The following is a 21011-nucleotide window of genomic DNA, read 5'->3' on the forward strand; positions in this document are numbered from 1 at the left end:
AATTGCTCATAACTTCTGATTTTGCTGATGATTTTCAGTCAGCTGGCTGACTCTCCAAGGGGAAAGGTCTAGGTAAGAACAGGATTGCTGTGCTAACCTCTATAACAAATCTGAGGAAGTGGCAATCTTGTGGGTATTTTTCTATATATTGGTGGATATAGTTCAATGTCAGCCCAGATTACTGCTTGTCTTTTTGTAATCTTTGCTGTGTAGCTGTCTTCCCCAGTTGCCATCCAAAATTTGTCTCACCTTTCCATCTCAGTTTTTGCAACTATTAAGCATCTAAATCTATGTGACTGTCATTATTTTTCACATTGTTTGAGATTCTCATCCTGCCTATATTGTATTGTACAGCAACATTTTGATACTGACCATGCAGTGATGAATGCATAATCACATTTTCTATGCAATGATTGCAGGGTCCAAAAAAACCATCTGAGTCTAAAGTCTCCCTCTGAGATGCAAAGTAATATACGTGTTATGTGTTAACTTCCACTAAATATCCCACATCCCATTTGGAACATTTTAAATTTCCAAGTCCAGGCTAGTTCTCATAGCAGTTGCTTGTCTTTTCATAGGTGAGATGGCGTTTGCAGAGTGAAATGGGATTTGGAAGGGTACTTTAGGGCAAACTTCTTGGTGACTAAGCTGGCAGTCGGGGCAGAGACTTCCCTTGTTTGGTTCATGCAATAGTGCATCTCTTTTACCTCAGAGCCAAAGAACTGTTCTTAGAATGAAAAGAGTGGTTGTGCCCATGTTTATCAATCTGGCATGAACCACTCTGCAGTATTACCTTCTGCTTATCCATGCTGGTTTTTGCTTTATAGTCACCATGACTCTTTAAAGGAACACTCAAACTCATGCTGATGGATTCTAGCCTCTGGGTGTTTAGTTTTCAATTTGCCTTATGAAAAACAACAGTGTATGAATCATAAATTGACTTCTTTCTTTGACTACAAAATTGGGTGTGAGCCAGTACCACGCTCATCATACAATGAGCAAAGCCCTGCTGGGTTACCTTAGGAAAAGCATGAGCAGCAGATGGAGGGAAGTTATTACCTCTTTGGCATGGCACTGGGAAGACCTTGCTTAAAATATTGTGTCCTGTTTTGGGGCTTTAAGACATACTGAAAAATTGGAGAGTGTTCAAATTGGTCAGGGTTCTAGGCCATGAGGAGAGCTGGAGGACGCAGGGCCAGTTTAGCCTGGGAAGAGAATGTGCAGGGTGATCTAACTGGAGCCTACAGCTGTAGGGAGGATAGTTGCAAGATTGTGGGGTCAAGCCCTAGATAGTACATCAAAAGGCTACAGCTCTGAATTGCAGTATGGGAGGCCTTGGAAAAGCTTCAAGGAAAACTTGCTCACAAGGAGAGTGGCAAAGGACAGGGAATGGTTTTTAAGAGAGGTGCTGGAACTCCATTCCTGGAAAGGTTCAGGACTTAGCTAAACAAAACTAAATTGGCCCTGATCTAGCTTTGGTGGTGGCTCCACTTCAGATAGGGAGGCTGGATGAGAGACCTGCAAAGGCCCCTTAAAATATTACAGAAATGTTGGATTTGGGGCATTTTTTTCCGTACTGCTCCATGCTCTTCAGCAAGCAGCTGTGTGTTGTCACTGACTATTAGCAACCATTCCTTGCCTTGTATAAAAGTAATCTGAATGCTGTTGCAACAAGTGAACAAGCTCTAGTTTTATTTTAGTACAAACTTGATTATCACATGTCTTTTGGAAAATTTTTTTTTCAGGCTAAAATCATCTGGTTAATAAGACACCACGTTAATCCTGACAAGATGATTGTAATGGGGAACTTTATCATGGTTCTTCTTAGTCTTTCAGGGCAATGCCAGCTGACCACAGCTAGATGCAGTAATTTTCTAATTTAGTCAAAGATCTCTCACTCCATTGCTCTGCAGAGTCCCCAGTACTTCTGCTACATCTGGCATGTCCTGCTTTGTTTTGTTGTATTCCCTTGAGCTGTCTTCTCTCAGGATGGCAGTGTCCAGAGCAGTGCCTGCGTTCTCCCTTCCGTCACTCCTGGGTAATCAGGCATCCAGTCCTCAGCAGTGTTACTTTCTTTTATGCCTAGCAGAGTTTCCCCTAGTTTGACATTCTCACTCTGCAGAGCCAAGTGAGCTTGTTTGGGTGTTTTTGTTTTTGTGGGTTTTTTTTTCTTTTTGTTGGTTTGTTTGTTTGTTTGTTTTTGGGGTTTTTTGGGTTTTTTGTTTTGTTTTGTTCTTTAACAGGACTTCTCTGTTTAGGTGTTGAAACTCTAAAACTGTGAAGTATTTGAAGGGTTGGTTCTTCTGAAGCCCATTGGGCATGAAGCAGGCTGTGGCATGACAGCATTGTTTTACATGATGAAAGGTTTCTTTTTGCTCAAGTTCTTTCTCACTGTAGTGCTCAAAGCATTTGTCAAATGAAACTCTGGTAGATGTTGTTTAACTCTGGTGTATGTACCTTAATGTTGTCTTCTTCAGTTGTTTTTTAAAAAAAACAATATATGGTGTCTCTTTAATACTCTGAAGTAGTCTTAAAAACATTTGATGAAGTGAAACAAGTAAAGCTTGTGAATCCACCCTGAAAAAGAAGCAAGAAATAGAATAAAATCATCAGAAACCTTTTGGATAGGCTCCAAGCACTTCCACGTGTCAGAAAATTGTTTTCTCTGAAAGCTGTACTAAGAACAAAATTCTTATCTCTTGATAAAAACCAATTTTTTAGCTATCGTAGAGGTGAGTCCACTTGAAACTGGGGGAGAGTAAGGTGTAGTTATACTGCTGAGCCTGAGCATTTTCAGGTGGTGATGACTGAGCTGAATATTCACCTAGCAGCTAGTGCTGTCCTAAAAATATTATTCCTGTGTATTGTAATTGCAAAGCATGTCTCATTACAAGTGATGTATTTTTCTAACCAACACTTCCAGGCAAGTGAATGTTGTATTCCTTTGTTTCTTGCTCTCTCCTGCACTGTGGCAGTGCTTTAGAAAAGCAATCTTCTGCATTGAATTTCAGACCTCTTTCAGCCTTGGCCTCTCTGTTCACTGTAACAAGCACTTGGTGCTTTTGATTAAAGGGCAGTACTTACCCTCCTTCAACAAAACTAAGCTTTCAAGTCTCAAAAAGTTTTATTTGTGGCTTTATCTGTTCTTAATTTTATCACTGTTTGACCATGACCACAAATTCCAACTCTGTTTTAAAAAAATCCCCAAACCTTCAAACCTTGAAAATGAAACTGCACAATTCTGTGACCTTAGCTTGTCATGGTTCATGGGTGTACTGCAAATATCTCATGGCAGAACAAATTTATACTTCAATTTAAATGAAAAGAAAGAAATTCTTTCTACAGAAAGCTTATCCAGAGCTTAGTATAATTGTTAACTCTTTATGTACTACAGTATTAAGATCTTTGATCACTACAGAGGTACTACAGTTTGCATTTTCCTGAAATTAAAACCTGCATTTTTTTCTCTCTAGAGTAAATTTATGTTGGTTTCAAGGGTCTGTCTGATATCTGTCATGAAGGCAATATATTGATGTAGCATGGAAACAAGTACCTGTGTGTTTGAGCTCTTGCTGCTTCCATGTTTTTAGCCTGAAAGAAAACAGCTGCAGCTGTCAGGTACAGGTTTGGAGAAATTGTCATGAAAACTCATCATGCATAGAGCCAAAAGATAATGATGTGGCATATGTCATGGTTATATTCTCCACAAGGCACAAGTGGTAGTGGGGAATGAGCCAGAAGTATTAAGAGGATGTCCATGAATTAGAAGTTTGCAGGTTGGCTGAGCTTGATGACATTTACCCCAGAACATAGCAGCATGAGCAGGCTGAGCCCCCACTGGTTTAGGGGAGACAGGTAGCATCACAGGAGACTGCAAAATTGGCAAACGCTGTTCTTCACATCCTGCCCCCCCCCCAAAAAAAAACCTGTATCAAAACCAAAACAAACTCCCAAAATGAGGAAAAAGTTTTTAATTGCTCAATCAGATTTCAGGTCTTAAGAAACTGCTAAGAGAAACAAACCATCCAGAAGGCATCCACAGAATAATGGATGTTCCAGCATGTATTTATCAACACTAAATCAGAAGAAAGTAAGTTACAGGCACCATAGGGAGCAGTGAATGTTGGTTACCTTCATACTACTGAGACTTTTTACATTGTCCCAACAAGTGTGTGAAATGAGATCTTGGTAAAATGTAAAGAAGAGGGCTACAATACTGGTTGGATATTGAGATTCAGAGTAATTGTCAATGTGTAGTCATCAACCACAAAAGATGGGTAGAGCTGGGAAATACTGGTGTGCAGAAGGGGCAGGGAGGCACAACAGGTGCAAGGTCCTCTCCTGATACAGGAATAATCCATTGCAATCAGCTGGGGGAAAGCAGCAGTTCTGAAACAAGAAGAAAACTTACTATTACTGATGAGCTATACCTAAACCAACATGCTCTTCCTGCTGAGAAATTATTCTGATGTATAAATAGAAGTGTTCTGTGTATTGCATATGATTGGGTCCTATCCTGCAAGGGAGAGGGAGAACACTGTATTTCATTTTGGGCAAAAAGCTTCAAGTCAGATGCATCCCAGTTGGAAGGAGTCTGGAGGAGTGTAGTAAGAATGATCCAGCAGTCCAGAAAATACGACCTGTGAAGGAATAAACAAAAGGGCTACATTTGTTTAGTCTAGGGGGGAGAAAATGGAAGATGTGAGAACAGTCTTTAAGTATGCAAAAGGTTGCTGTAAAGAATAAAGTAATAAATTAATTTTTCATGTGCCTACTGGGGATACAAAAAAATTCTGTAATTTAACTACTAAAATTTCTGTAAAATAGGCTTAGGGTTTGTCAATAGGAGAATTTCAGAATGGCAAGTGCAGTGACACATTTGAAAAGTGGCAAATTCCTTATTGCTGCATATCTTTGAGAACAAGTTAAACTGTTCCTCATGGATATTTGTCAGGCAGAGTTGATGAGTTGATTCTTTCTTTAGACAAGGGCAGAGTAGGAGCCTTCTTAGTCTCATTTATTACTATAAATATGTCTTGAATGATTAAGTATTCTTTTCAGGTCTTCCAAATTTATTTTTTTATTCCATAAATACATAACTTATCTTTTTTGATAGTCTCCTGATGACTAGTGCACGGGAAGATAGTTAAATGTGAGTTTGATGTCTCAGCTAATTGGAAAGTTGAATTTTAATATTTGACCTTTGACTAGCCAGTAGTGGGAAGCTGTTTGCAACTTGGGTACTGCAAAACAGTAATGACAAAATGTGCAGTCAAAGAAAGTAAGGATGCAAGGTGCAATTTTTCAGTGGCAATTTAATGTAGATTTCAGCTGAATACTTCAGAAGCAACTTATATTAATTATTCTTTAGAAAACATACTGCTTCTGAAGAGTGGATTGGACTGAACCAATCCCAGTAGGCACATGACAAGTTATACATGTTGACAGCAACATGTCAAAACAGCAACCAAACTAACTATAGCTGGTTTGGTTTGTGAGGTTTTTCCCCACAAACACCTCTGCATTGTCAGGGTGAAACATCCCCTTTTCAGAGAAAAATGTATGAAATATATCTGTTATTTCTGTTAAACCTGTAGGAACTTTGTGTCTGTGAGCTTCTGTCCTCATGATTCAAGTCCATGGGCCAATTTCCCAAAGTCTCCCCTGGAAAAGAGGATAGTTGTGCTGCATGGAAGTGCCCAAAGCAGCACAGCTGCACAAGCCTTTGGCAGCCAGGCTGAAAAGCAAGCCCAAAATGAGGTACAAGTAACCTTCCTTAGTAATTTCTGACATGTCATACTTTCTTCAGGTAGAAATTATTTTATGACAGCTTGTCTCTAGTTTAAAGAATGACACACACACAATTCCTGCCATGTGCATAATGTCCCAGTACATCAGTTTGGGACCATTATGCCATCTCTCTATGCTGCAGTTTCACCTTTGTTTAAACAAGCATGATTATGGAAGTTATGAAGGCTGCAGGTGTAGATGCACTCTTCTAATTCAGCAGTTTACACCTGAACCAAGTTAGTTTAGTCTGACTCATGGAGGTTCTTTGTGTTTGACAGGCACTGTAACTCTTACACGGAAAGTGGGGCTCAGTGGGATCTGGGGATCTGATGGGGGTCACAGACCTGCAGCCATGAGCCAGCAGAGACCTTGGCACCTGCTCTCCTGCCATATCCACCAGGCCTCATCTTCACATTTCCTGGGGTCCAGAAAGCTTCAGTGTAGTAGCCTCAGTGACTCTTGGCTTGCCAACATGTTTTCAAACATTCTTGACACAGGCTGATTTCTGTGTGTAAAAAGGAAAAAACCAAAACAAGCAACGAAACTCTAAACCTAAAACAAACTCCTTGCTTCCTTGAATACAAATGAAGCTTCTCTGGCTTGTTTGTAAAGCTGTTTATTTCTTCCCAGGAGGATGACTAAAGCCAAATAAAATCTGCCAGTAATTCATACACATTTTTCCCTGACTGTACCCTTATCTTTTTTTTCCAACCCCAGGCCGATTTATTTTTCTCTTCTGGTTGCTATGGCTTTGTTATATATATATATATATTTTTTTATTTTTTTTTTCTGTCATCTGTTTATAATATTGACCTGTTTCCAGTGTAGAGCTGGCCCTGTCTCCTCTCTAGTATTCCAGGATTTTAGATTAAAATTGTATGGAGATTAACTGCATTTTTTAGCTCTACAAAGAAGTATAAATCAACATGAATTTAAATTCAACAGAACCTGTTATGCAGTGAACTCTGCTGCATGAATGCTGCAATTGTAGCACAGTAAATTGCTGTAGGTGAACAGGACTCAACCAAGTGTGCAGGGGCTGCGTGCCTTTGTTCTGCAAAGGGGTATGGAAGCATTAAGTCACTGGTTCCAATTTAACCCAAGTCTGTCATGGCCAAAAGCTCTCATCATCTGATAGTTATTCAGCGGTCCATGAGAAATTGGTTGGGTTTTAGCCTAATTCCTCTTAGATGTTTCCCATAAAACAAACTATTCTGTGAGCAGCAGCTCAGATCAAGCCTGGTCCTTTGCAATTTTGTGCACAGTGTCCTTCACTGCTGCACTAAATCTCCTTCTCCCCATACTGCTGTCTTTGAGCTCACCTCCTCAGTACTTCCCATTCCCCCCTCCATCTCCTAAGCCAGCCTTATTCTCAACCCCTAGCTTCCAGCTGGGATGTACTTGCTGTGAGTGGTAACAAATGATGTGCTGGCTGATAAAACAAACCTGTTACTGGTGTGCAGGGTGGTTGGCTGATGAGCTGGGCATGACAGGCAGCTCTCAAGCTCGTGCTTTGGTCCCTAACCTGTAGCTGCCTTCCTCTGGAGCTGCATGGCAGTGCTGAAGTTGTTGGCAATGGAATTGCCAGATGTAACTCTTAAAAATCGTCTTGAAAGGCATTGCAGCAAAGTGCTGGCTGTCGATAGACCTGGCCCTTTTTACTCCCCATTGTAGATCTAGGCTTCCTTGGTTAAATTAGTGCAGGTGCCTTCTGCAGGCTTGCAAAGCTTAATACTATTTGTCAGTTTATATAATTGTAAGTTTTGGGACCTCCAGAATCGGATGCTCTTATCCTCCCCTGTGAGGCAGGGATACACCCAGCTCTGTTTTGTGTGTGGGTGCTGAGGCACAGGCTTGGCAGTCCTTGGACAGCAGCTTTGCAGTGGCCCTGGCCCTGGCCGAGGCTTCGCTGGCTGTGAATTAGCACGCAGCTGGTGGCCTGTCCTTCCTCTCTGTGAGTTCTCTCTTGAGTGGTTTCAGGTGTGGGTGGTAAACTGGGAGAGGGCATAGAGCAGGGACACAGCTGTGAATGCCACAATGTGTGTGGTGTGCCTGTTCTTCCTGGCAGCAGAAATGGAGTTGCACAGCCTTAGATTTTGTGTGATTACATTGACTTCACTTCTCTTCCTGTTTCCAGCAGGAAGGGTGTTGCCTCTTTGTAATGCTGGAGGCATCCCAGTGCCAGGCTCAGTCCTGTCCTTTGCCTTGGAGCACCGTTACTTCCTCAGCCACTGATGGGATAAGCTGGCCATTATTTTTGCTGATTGCTATGGTTTTAGTGAGTAGCATCTTTCTGGCCTTTGTTTGTGACTTACTGGGACCTTGGGCAACACTAGAGAATCTCTTCCCCACACATTTAATTCAGCTGCAGTATAAAAAAGCTCCTTCAGCCCTTTGGCCAGGTTTGAAAAGTGCAGGTTGATTTCCTAGGAACATGAGAGGAAGGGACCAGCGCCACTGCTGAGTGACATTGTGTCACCGAGACACACCAGAGTAACAACATTGCCTTTTGCTTCATTAGGATGGGTGCTGTGAAGTAGGGCTGGGCATGAGACTCCTCCCAGTCAGAAGTGCAGCAGTAGGAAAGCATGACTGGAAACCCAGGAGTTTCCGAAGACACCTGTATTCTCATTTTACTTGGAGGATGAAAAGTCTATGTCTTATGCTGTCATTAAGCTAGATATGTAATATAAGTTAAAGTCTTTTTCTCTACCTCCCTAATCTCCTACAGTTTGGGCTTTTTTTCCTCTCCTGCAGTTTGTCTTGGTTCATGGTTATTTCCTGTGCCTTGCTGTGGAAGCCACTGTTGTCTTTACAACTTCTAGTTCTTGGCTGGGAACAGGTCTCTGACCTTCTCCAGCCTCAAAGGATAGGTTCACACTAAGGCATGGAGATACTTTGCCAGGAGCAAAGGCACAGAAAGCCTTTGTTGCTTATAAAAGACTTTGTTGAAATAGAAGGAAAGCTGTCTTCCCCTAGACTGCTTTACTGATTGCACAGTATTTCCAGGCAGTAAGTGAGGGAACTCAGTGCTGCCTGAAAGAGAAGGCTTGTTTGTAGCTGCTACTGCGATTTAGATAAAGCAGGTTTAGGCCCAGTTTGAGTTGGCAAGATTTCAACTGATGCTGTCCCTTTTAATTCTGTCAACTCATGTCCTGTTCCTGCCTGGGAACTGAACTTGGCTTGTTGTTTTTCAGCTGTTCAGTACATTCAGTTGGTTTATTTAAAAAAAGAAAAAGGAAAAAAAAAAGGGGGGGGTGGGAAATTTGTCTTCTGTGTTTTACATCAGTCTGTGTGTCCTGATGCTGCTCCCAGAGCGTTAAGGATGGACAGAGCACCAAGACTTGTAACTTTGATGCACGGTTATACTTAGAAATGCACAAGTTGTTTTAGTCTTCATATTGCGGGTGGGCTGCTATTGGGAGAGGGAGGGAAGAAGCTGGCACAGACACCTGGAGGAAGCTGTGTGACGCATCTCTGTGCAGAGGGGCAGAGGGACAGCCAGCAGGCCCCATGCCCAGGGACGCCTGGATGCTGGCCCCTAGCAGGTGTTTATCCAGAGTGCCTGCAGTTCGAGATCGGGACTGATCTGGCTGATGTTTTCTGCCCAAAGTGGAGGGGAGCCAAGCTCTCTGCAGGAAGCCTTTTATTCCATCCTACCCAGAGCCTCCCCACTGCAGGAGAGTGAAGAGGAGCCCACATGTTAGAGACCAGCAAAGCTCTGTGAGGAAGAATTCTCTTAACCCTGGGATAAAGGAAGCAGGGGAGAGGCTGCACATGGTCAGCCCGGCCTTGGATAAAGGCTCTGTCCCCTGTACTGAAGGAGGAATGTAGGACAAAGGAAACAGCACAGGGAAGGCAGAAAACTCCCCCTCCTGCTGGTGTGGGGTCCTTTGGCCTCTCACATATGAGGTCTTTGTCCCGGCCTTTCCTGGGAAACGGAAGCAGCCGCTTTAGCAGTTAAAAGCTTCTGCAGAGAGCAGTATTGCCTCCTCCTATAGAGGAGCTGAAAGCAACAACACAGAGGGATTGTTCTGCAGTTGCAAGAGCATCTTCTCTCACTGCCTGTGTGCAATTGTTTGAGATGCACAGAGGAGAGTTTGAAGGTTACACGTACTGAGTAGTCTTCTGAAAAGGACTGTGTTTTCCCTTGACGGCTGCCAAGCCCATGTGAGATGAAACTGCCGAGTAGAGTAACTGCAGATGAACTGCAGGGATGGAAGTTGGATTCACTGTTACATATACACCTTCTTACACATTCTATTGAAGATCTGTGCAGCAAGTGGTGCTCAAACTGTGCTTTCTGACTAACCTACTCTGTCTGCGAGAGTGGCAGTGAGCAGAGCTCATTACAGACCATCTTCTGACAGCCTCAGAGCCAAAGATCCTTTGCAGCTGCCCGCTCAGCCAGGAGACAGCAAATGGGCACAGCAGGGGAAGTGTTTTGTTCTTGGTGGGAAAGTGAAACTGGGAGAGTATATTCAGAGGTTGTGGGAAGCCCAGAACCTGAGGAAAGTGGATTCTTGTGCTTTTTGATTTAAAATTAGGGCCTTAAAGGAGTCTTCTCAGAACACTTGGGATGGTGTTTCAAAAGATGTTCCATAAACAGGCTGTTCATTCTGCATTTGAACCATAAATACAACTCTTGGAATAAGTAGTGGGTTGGTAGAGTTCAATGCGTAACTATTTTATGCAAGTATGTGTGAATGCAGAGTTTTTCTGTTTCCTGCCCTTTGGCCTCCCGCTTTGCCAGATAAAACAAAAGTTTGGCCTGTGCAAGCTTTAAATTCCTGAAAAGTTAAGGGAAAATAATCAACCACTGAGAAAAAATGACACAGTGCTCTCTTGAAGACCTCTGCCCTCTTGTCCATTACAAGTCCCAGAACTATTGCCTGAGTAATTAGAACTTTTTTCTGAAAGGGTTACGATGTGATAACTTTGTGGATGTTTTCTCACAGACCATCTCCCCTTTCTTGCCATTTCTTAAAATAATTTTGCTAAAAGAGATACCCTGGTGTAGTCTAACAGTCTCTCTGTCAGGTGTCTGTGCTGTGAAGACTATTAAAACAAGTGGCTTACATGTTCTTTGGATTCTTCAGAGGGAGATACTGCCTTTGCTTCCCCTTCAAGCTCCTTAAAAGCTCTTCGACAGAAATGTCTTATAGATGCAGATCTAGGGGAAGATCACAAGTTACTGTACAGGCTTTTGGTGCTCATGGGTCCCTCTAAGTATCCACCCTTCTCAGTGGCCTGCACATATGCAAGTAAGTAGGAGGAACTTTCTTCCAACAACAAGGAAGAAAGTTTTTCTCACCTGCTGCAGTTCTATTCCCTCACTGAGGACATTGAAAGGTTGCCAGGTGCTGTGGGTACCAGTCTTTGTTCTAGTTGCACCTGGCTGGGAAGTATTCGGGTAACTGTAGAACATTCTGGCTTTCCTGTGCCAGAACACAGGATAAGGTTTTTAAATGACAGGCAAGTATCTTTTCAGACTGGTCATGTGGGGCCACATGATCTCTAAATAAACTTCATTAAATACCTGTTTTGAGCTGAGTCCTTGACAGCAGATCCTCCTTTCTGGCTCCTGGGCCTCCACCCCATCCTAAAGCTATTCACTTTTTGAAGCTGTTGAAGATATAACTCCCACCCTTTAAAGTGTGCAAAATGCATCTCTTTCAGGTGAAGGATGCAGAAAGCTGGTAGCAGTGCAACTGGGCAGAGGTGGAAGGGTCTCTTGCCTGACCTGGAGCTCAGACTTCAGCAAGCACATCACTCCTTTGTGGTTGCTGGAACAGGAGGATGGAGAAAGTAAAAAGGAAGACTGGGGGAGGTGAAAGCACCCCAACCCTGCAGCACCCAAGGGCGATGGGTCTGAGTGATGGGATGTAGAGGAGCAGCAAACTTCTGTGGGGTTGAGAAGGAGCAATTCACATCTGTGTTCATTTTCTTTTTCTGCCATACTCAACAATGCCAGCTCAGTCCTTTCATGCTGCCATGCCTTCTTCCAGCTTCACCTTTCTGGAGGAGGGAGCCATGCAGATAAATCCGTAGATGGGTGAGAACTGTATTGTTGCAAAAGCAAGGCTGGAGGTGCAATCTGCCCTGGACAGTGCTTATACAAAGGGGACACCAAACACGATGAATGTGCCAGCTCCTGGTTCTGCTGATTGCAAGTGCTGCAGAAGCATGAGAGGAGCAGAGTGGAGGAGCTGGATGAAGTTGTGGGGAGGAGAGAAAGTGTGTGAGGGGGTGGCTGGTGGAGCAGGCTGTACAGAGTCAGGGAGAGGACAGGGGGCCCACCACTTGCAGAGAGTGGGAGTGTGCCCTGGGCACTGGAGTCACTTGCTGAGAGCCTGCGTGAGAAATTCCCAGAGTTTGCAGTCATGGAAATTGTATACACACATAGCATGGGGCAGGGAGAAGGAGCAAGCCAGATATGCAGATCTGTAAGGGATAGAAAGAAATGTCTTGGAAAACAGAAGGGGTAAAGGAGGCTCAGAACCAAATTGGTCATTGTACAATAGCATTTAATTTTTTTTTTTTCTATAATACTGCACTCTGCAATGTTGCAGAAGGCATCTGGGTGCCTGGGATCTACTTTGTGATAAGAAAAGCAGTATTTTGCAACTCCTTCAGTGGAAGCTGCAGTACAGTGAGATACATTTTCCGTCATCCCACTGCCCACGGTAGTGACTCTAACTAAGCACAACACAGATAAGTGAAGAATCACCTTGCCCTGCTGGTGATGTACACTGGGAAGGTGTGGGAGACTCTTCATTGAGCTTTCAGTTCTAAGAATTAAATGATCAGTTAAGTTTATATGTGTCAGCATAAATAGATTGGGCTTTTTTTAAGAGGGTTTTTAATTTTCCAGACTTAGCACCCTGGAGCTGTGCAGTAATCAATTTTGTACTTTCAACCTGCAGAGAAATTCTGAAAGAATAATCTGCATCACACTTCTCTGCTTTCTGAAATTGTCTTCAAACCTCCGAGGTCAAGTAGTTCCTACAGTACTGATAATCTGGTTTTTTCCCTGCTATTTTTTTTAAAGAACCTTTTCCCTAGGCCCCTTGTTTCTAAAAGCCCAATTTGAATCCCTGCAGTGGAGCTATTGTTTAATTGTATTCCTGGGATTTAATTCTTCTTAAAGGATCTTCTCTATGCTGCATGTCTGCAGCAGGCAGCAGCACTGTGTGAATTTGCACCTCTTAGGAGTGCCAGGGCTGGGGCAGTTCCTGTTTCCAAGACAGAAGATAAGGGGCAGCAAAATTGAACTGAAAAAGAAAAATAGGGAGAAAGAGCATTTTTTAAACATAGTGCAAATATCTCACAGCTTGGATTCTGCTAATTCTTTGTATATTCTTAAATCATTTTCATCTTGACTTGAAAGCAAAATTATAAACTAACTGCTAGTGGGCCCCACAGATTATATCCCAATTGTTTTTTCCCTTTACCAATCCATGTGTGCCATTCCTTGTAGGTTAGGAAACTAAGCTTGAGACTGAATTTAGCATTAATTATCCTAGTTTAACATGGCTGGCAAATGAGTCTGAATAAAGTATTTTTCTTTATAATTTTTTTTTTAAATTCATCCATATAATGAGTTGCAATACCAGTATTACTTTGAAATACTTTCAATACAACTTTCATCTTTAGCTTTTGTATTGTTTTATTATAGCTAACATCTTTGCATGCATGCTTATATTTATTATTGAGCTAGTTAGAAATGTATTAAGTAGGTCTGGTGAAACATAGAGCTATTACATCTCAGCACTGGACTCTGTTTCTCTCAATTAATTCTAGCCATTTGGTCTGCAAAACAGTACTGAAAAACAGCATCAAATCTTACTTGTGACAGTTTGCCAGATTACTTTTTTTTTTAACAAAGCCAGACTGAATATTAAAAATGTGTTGGATAAAATGCATTTATATAATAAATTATACAGACCGTGCATGGGGTAATGGCAATGCAATAAATTACGTTGATTCTGTAAGTATTGGATAAGCTGCATTCAATTTATATGTCTGGCTGCATCACTGTCATGCTGGTCAGGAACTCACTGGGGGCCTTTTTAACATTCCTGCACCCATAAGTCATGGAGTTAAAATCCTTCTTTGCCCTCAAGTACACAGTTTCTCTGAGTTATGCAGGCTGACATCTGTGACTGGCTGCCTGCAGTTTAACTGAGCTCTCTGAGTCAAAATTCAGGTTTGTAGCCCTTAGAGCAGCCAGTTTTCACACCATTGAGTGCTGCAGATAATGTAGGTCTGGCTTGTGTGAGGGATGTAGTCATCTTGTTTGTGTGCCAGCATCCCCGGTGCTGATGCAAATTTACTGGGTTTTTTTGTTGTTGTTGGATTTTTCTTTTATTTTTAGACCAAGGTAGCAGAGAATTGCCAAGCATTGTACTAGCATAGCTAAGCAACATCACTGCTCCAAGGAGGTGATCCAGGTAGCTCTGCTTTTGCAGGGGGCAAGCAGGACTGTTTCTTTCAGCATCATCTTGCACATGTCCCCAAATAAAGTGGCCATGTAATGATGACCTGGCTTTCCTCAGAAACAGGAGGAACAGAACCATGCTCTTAAAGGATACGAGTCTAGAGTGGCTGTTTTCCCAACACCAAGCACAGTTAGTAGTTAGTGTACTTAGGGCTTCCCCCACTCTGTTCTGTATCAGCTTCTAACCTGTAGCACACTGTCCAGGTGGATTTATTTGGCTGATTACTCAGCGCAGTTTAACCCCTCGTGGCTGCGTTTAGCTGGCATTTGGAAGGAGGAGGTGTCTTACAAGAGGTACAGAGGAATGGTCAGGCTGCAAAGCTGTTCTTCTGATTTTAAAATTTATCTCAAGAATTACGTGGTGGGACCATGTCAGAAGGGACAAATTTCTGGCCTCTGGATGAACTCTGGGTGGTGCAGTTTGAACTGCCTTGGAGCCAGACAGGCTAGGGAGCCTGCACGGACAGGAGAAGGGCTTAAAGTTGCCTTGCTGTCTTCTTGCTGGTAGAACAGCAATCAGTTCTTTGTTTTCCTCCTTAAGTTGCCAGTGCACATGCAAAAGAAGATACTAAGCTCCCAGATGCCCAAAGAGTGTTCACCATCTGCTCTGGGTGCAGGGTAGCCAGCTCAGGTAGCAGGAGATGTTCCCTGACTCAGACTGGGGCTGCCTTTAGGATGAAGCTCTCTCTTAGTTCCTGGTACTCCTCTAAGTTTGCTGTCCTTTTCAATTAAGGGAGTAAGGACTCCCAGCAAGATCCCATATATGGAAAGCTGACAGGTTTAAAAAAGAAATTGAAAATACATTGGGAAGTAATCGGTATTTCTCTCTAGAGCTAGGTAACACCACTTAAGTGTAGATTGCATGCATTATACTTTTTATAAAACATCCCGAGGCCAAGAATATGACTTGGTTTTATTTCTTTAGGCATCAGCTATATTTAGTCAAATTAAAGGAGGGAGGGGGAACGCACTCCAAGAAAATACATGAGCAAACTTAGACAAAGAAAATTTACTAGTCTACAGTGGAATGGCTCCCTCTGAGTTATTTCTCCTGTTCTCATTACAGAGCAGTTGGATAGTAAAGTTAGGAGAGGTTGTGCAGCTGAATTATGACTGTTGCTGCATGAAGGAACCTTACCTGCTTTATGTGAGCTGTAAAAGAAAATTGATAATGACATTTTAAAGACTTCAAAATATGGGTGGCTTAACAGAGTGGTCTGGTATAACTGCTGCTTTTGCATAATAGAATAGTACAAGAGCTGGTCTATGGCAGATTTAGAGATTTTTCATTTCTGTAGAGCTAGAGAGAGGCTTCAGATTTGCTACTATAAATTATGAACTAAAATAGTAAGTTTGAATTGAAATGTTTTAATGATTTCCTTGTTGAGTTCTTATGAAATCGATACCTCCCTATGAAGCAGTTGGATTTCGTGGAATCAGCAATCCTCACCAGAAAGAAAGAAAAGTCTGTGTTTTTTGTTAAAACATAAACTTGCAGGAGTAGAACCAGTTTCAAATTTGTGAGGATGAGTCACCTTGCAGTGTTAGGTTTAAGGCTTGTTAGTTAGTGCCCCTTCCAAGCAGGAAGGGTGCAAGAGTCCCAGGGGGTACTGTGAGCAAGCCTGTGTATTTACAACACATCCCCTGCTCCCATGGTAACTGCTGAAGGAATATGAATTTATCCTGGGGCAGATTGGGTACCTTAGCTCATCCTCTCATGGAGGCAACGTTTAACCACCTCAGGTTTACCACGAGGCAGAAGTATTCAGCAGCAGTCAGCTTGTGTGCAGTATATCAGAGCCCTAGTTTACTCCTGAGGATTTGCTTATTTATCCATCTACTAATAATTTGGATTTAACTTTTTAATGTATTTTCTTTCAGTTCCTTCAGTTTTAATTTCTCCTGTTCATGGCTAGATAATTTCTGTGCTTTGCCACCTGTACTATGGGTTTGACAATTACCTGTCACGTCCTGGAACTTTTTCTGATGACTGTTGCTTTTGCTGTGGTCACCTAGGGGAACGAGGCGTATCCATTTGTGGTGTTCTCCTCCCTGTCCTGTTTGGAAAACATGAGTGTGAAAGGTAGGAAGGGATGAGGCAATGGAAAGTGATTATCTAGTCCTCTGTTTCTGTAATGTCTTAGTTTTTGTGGCTACAAATCATGTAATTCAGGCAGTTCTCAGTGCTGCAATGGTCTCTGTACAAGAGCTAATCTTACATCCCACATGGGTGACGATGCAGCAAGTGGAAAGCTGGGTTTCAGGGTGTAATTCCAAATTTCTTGAACTCCCACAGGTTTTAATTTGGCTTCGTGTTATTTGCTGAAAATTTTTTTTGTAAGATTTAATTGAGTAGTCAGTGTGAATTTTGTGGTGTTCGTGTGTATGCAAGGGAGAGGGAGATTTTCTAAGTGTTCAGTGTTCATATGGACATAAACAGGTGGGTTTCCAGCAGAGACATTTGCATTTGAAAACCTGCTCTAAACGGGCTGGGCTTTCCCAGGAGAAGCAGCACCAACAGTGAAACGCAGGGATCGATCAGCATAGAATTGTGTGAGCATTTGATGGGCAAAATGTTGTGGTATAAAGACAGGGCCCAAGAATAAGCTCTTTGTGGCTTTGTTTCATTCCTGAAAACTGTGACTGAGAGGCTTTTATCATTTAAAAAAAATTAATCACCCACATTTTGTCTAACTTGAAAATATCACAAGATATCCCTTGCAGCATTCTACGTGCTGCTTCTTTAAACAGATTTTGATACTAAAAAAATATTCATTTTTCATTCATCTGCTTATATTTCCTTAACTCTAAAAGTAAAGTAATATCTGAAGCAGTCCTTTCAGTCACAGAGCTGGAACCGTGTAATTTAGTGTACATAACGATAAACTCTTTGAAGCAGCTTGCATTCACTATGTTTTCTTTCGTTGCTAATTTTAACTAAGGAAAACATTCCCTTACTTATCACACCGCTTCTGTTACATGCCTCATTTTTCAGGCTAAGTTCCTTTTGGTATTTAGAGTTTATTTTAATTCTTAATCAAACAAGCTGTCCAGGAAATTCATCTGAAAAAAACCATGGCTAATAAATGTTCAAACCCACACCAATGGGGACACCCAGTGGAGATGCTCTGAGTTGCCCAACGTTATAGCCAGGAGCGGGCCAGCAGCTGCTCGTCAGGGAGAGAACTGCAAATATTTGTAACCACATCAATTCTGAGGGAACTCTCATTAGTTCACCTGCCTACTGCTGAGGGCTCCCCTGAAGCGTCCTGTCCTTGCAGCAGTCTGTGCTCGCCGTCGTGGTGGTCCTGATGCACAATTATTGCACTGGGGTTTGCAAGCACCCAGTTCCTTGGTGGTGTTGTTTAATGTGACTGGGAATAAGTTGCAATTACTGGAAATCCAAAAAAGTTTTTCTCTTGCTGTTGCGCACTCTGCCGTGTTCATCTGTTAGCCCTATAGATATTTCAGAGGTGTCCTGTTGTGTTGTGTTTGGAAGATGTTGTGGAAAGGTTAGGTGAGGATCCGGGACCATGGGGAGGGCACCTCTCGGAATTGGATCCTGCTCCTGTAGCATGGGAGATGCTCCAGTCTCGACAGACAGCAACTCAAATAACTGGTAACGTTTTCCAGTCTGCACTGGCATTCCTAGTCCTCTTCCAGTGGGTAGGGCCTCCTTTCCTGCTGAGTATTAAGTGTGGCCTTGGGAGAGACCACGGCAAGGACAGTAGCCCAGACTGCCTTCATGGGTGAGCTTGGTCAAGGAGAGGGGCACTGGGCCTGCCACTGACTTTGGAAGCAGGCAGGCAGTACTCAGTTCATCCTGGGGCACTGTGACTATCTCAGAGGGCAGAATGTGGATTCCAGGTTGTTTATCCGTGTGTACAATAAAGCTCTGCTTGGACAAGCACAAGACTCAAGATAAAAGCAGTCAGCTAGGCAACATTACCACACATGCTCCAGGAACTGCATGCAAATGGAGCGTGCTTTAATTGCTGTGAATGTGGTCATGGCTGGTTGTTTTACTTCTAGTTCACTCAAAAAGCAAGCATTAGCCTTTCCTGTGATGGGGCAGCATCAGACAGATGGGTTCTGGTGTGCTTTCTGGCATGCACTAGCTGTGGAACATGGGATTATCTGGGGTTTTGTCTTTCTAAGTGGGAGGGGAGGAAAAGAAAGGAATGCCTGCCTTGTTTTGATGCAGTCTATTCTGACACAGAATGAAATTTATAACCTACTGGTTTTCTCATTGTTTGGGAAAGAAGAAACATGTTAATTATAATTTTGCTCCAGAGCCACCCAGACAACTGGGAGAGACAGTGATTTTGACTTACACTCTCACAAGCTGAGCAGCAGAATTTTTATTAGATATAGCAGGATAGTATTCATGTTTAATTCAAATTTCAGAATATTTTCTCTGTAGCAAATTAAGAGTATGGATTGCTGTGGCAATGGGCATCCAGTATGGCCTGCTGACTTTCTGTGCCCTCTCACAAAAGGGGCTAATAGTAAATGAAAGGCTAATTTTATTTGTTGGTATTCCTGTGTTGGGTTTAATATCAAAGTAGGAGAGTGTTTTTTGCTGCAGGACTCAAGAGTGGGCAATTTTGAAATCAGTGCTTGAATTCAGATGACTCAATGAGACTCCATTCCTGCTTCAGGTGGTTCAGAGGCTCAGCAGAGCTGGCCAAGGGCAGTCACTGTGAACAGTCACCGTGACTGTCCCTGCCTGGCAGCAGTCAGGAGCAGCTGCCAACAGAAAGAACGTTCTAGCAGACTCCACAGACTAAATATTTCTTGTTTCTTCTCCTTGCAGAAAACACCTTTTGCAGCGGTGACCACGTGTCGTGGCACAGCCCTCTGGACAACAGTGAATCTCGAATCCAGCACATGTTACTGACAGAGGACCCCCAGATGCAGCCGGTGCAGACTCCTTTTGGGGTCGTTACCTTCCTCCAGGTACGGCCCAGCCACGATGGCTCCGACTGCCACCTCCTGGGCGTGGAGTGCAGCTAACACTGCATGAGCTGTGCAACTCAGATATCCGCCATCCTGTCTTCGGATTCAAACATGAGCACAGGAAAAAAATGTTGAGGGAAACACTTTTAAAAGCTAATGTAAAGACAAATTAAAATTAATTCTGTGGTAATATCGGTAAGTGATCCATCCACTGGTTTGAATTCTGGAAAGGGAAGAGTTTGGAGCAGGACTTAGAGCTGTTTTAGCAGTTCTTAGTGGGAGAAATGTAGCTTGCAGCACTGACACGAAGATTCTTTAGAGGCTGAATTTTCCTGTATTGATCTGCTGTTTAAAAAAGGTTTGGGTTTGCTTTGCAAAAGAAACGTTAAAAAAAAATCCGTTGTGATTTAACTCTGCTGTTCAGCATGGGGAGCTTCTGTGGCCAAACAGGTTTGCTTGCTTTCCCGAAGTCCTTCTCAGTGATACTTCTTAGATATGGGCTGCTTTGGATATTTTTAAATTTCATATTGGGTTAATAACCTTAGTGGAAGAGTGGCATAGTTTATGCCAACTGCTGATTTCTTCATGCTCCATGGAAAAGCTTCCATCCTGTGGGAAAATGCAAGTGTCTGTATTTTATAATTTAAGCTTCTAGTTGCTCCCATTTGTCTTTCGCTGTAGTTGCAATATGTAAAAAGAAGTTCTCTTACCACAAACCTGCACAAGACAACTGCTGTGCAAGGCTTTTCTGAGGTGCCTAAATGTCTGTGTTTTACCAACAAAAACAAGGTGGGTGTGAGATTAATTAGTGCAAAGTGAGTTGTGGGACCTGGAAGGAGAGACAGAGAGCCAAGCTAAGCAGGATAGTCCCTGGCTGACTCTCCAGCTAGTACTGTGTTACTCCTCATCTCTTCTTTAGTGCCCAGCTGTCCTGAATCAAAGAACAGTCAGCTTGCTGCATCCTGAGGCCCTTGGCCTCACATACACATACAGTTCCACAACACATACAGTTGACTTGATTTTCCCCATTGTTAGATGCTTGTTGTTATAGATTTATTTTGACCCATGAGGATAAATGATTACAAAAAGCAAAGAAGGAACACAAAATAATTTCCTGTTTAGACTCTTGCTGTTCGTATGTAATTAGTGAGAGAAGGCCCAGGCAGGGGTGTCCTGAAGCAGGGGTGATTTAGGCTGTTCATGGAGGAAGCCAAGGAGATGGATGAGGATGAAGTGCACCTCTAAGGGCTGGCTCCTGGGAAAGTGAACTCTGCAGGGGGCAGGAGAGGTAGGGTGTGCAGAGCTGGGTACGTGCTGACGTGAGGGTTTTCCACACAGATCTCTATCAGTGCAGATATGTGCCAACAGCAGAAGGTACATCCTTCACTTCTGCTTGCTCCTCTTCAGAACTTAGTTTTCAGTTTTCCTGTTTTCTGATAAAATATCAGTTGAACAGATTTTCAAAAACCCAAAAATTCAGCATTATTGGAAAAGACTTAAGAGTATTGAGGAAGAAAATAGAAGACCATGGCTAAAAATATTTTCCATCTCAGAGTGAACCATTGTGCTCAAAGGCACAAGCCAGTGGTTGATACAGCAGGAAGAAACTGCCTTCTGCTATCAGCTGAAGGGTGTTTCACTCCTTCATTTGAAGCAGCTGATCTCTGCTGCTGTTAGAGAGACATCTGGTATTGCTCAGTGTGGCAGCTTCTATCCTGAAGAGCAAACACACCCTGCTTTATACAGGAAGGCAGAATTCTGC

At 42.8% G+C, this 21011-nt stretch overlaps 1 protein-coding gene across 2 annotated transcripts in view; it reads left to right on the forward strand.

Moving 5' to 3' along the window:
- Positions 1 to 21011, forward strand: part of SUFU (SUFU negative regulator of hedgehog signaling) — an 88972-nt gene that overhangs the window by 24469 nt on the left and 43492 nt on the right. For both annotated transcript variants that reach the window (XM_040070883.2, XM_040070884.2), the window contains exon 4: positions 19107 to 19249. In XM_040070883.2, the coding sequence (XP_039926817.1) occupies positions 19107 to 19249 (143 nt within the window). The remainder of the gene's footprint in view (positions 1 to 19106; positions 19250 to 21011) is intronic.

Source organism: Hirundo rustica, chromosome 8, assembly GCF_015227805.2.
Source record: "Hirundo rustica isolate bHirRus1 chromosome 8, bHirRus1.pri.v3, whole genome shotgun sequence".
Classification (NCBI taxonomy): Eukaryota; Metazoa; Chordata; class Aves; order Passeriformes; family Hirundinidae; genus Hirundo; species Hirundo rustica.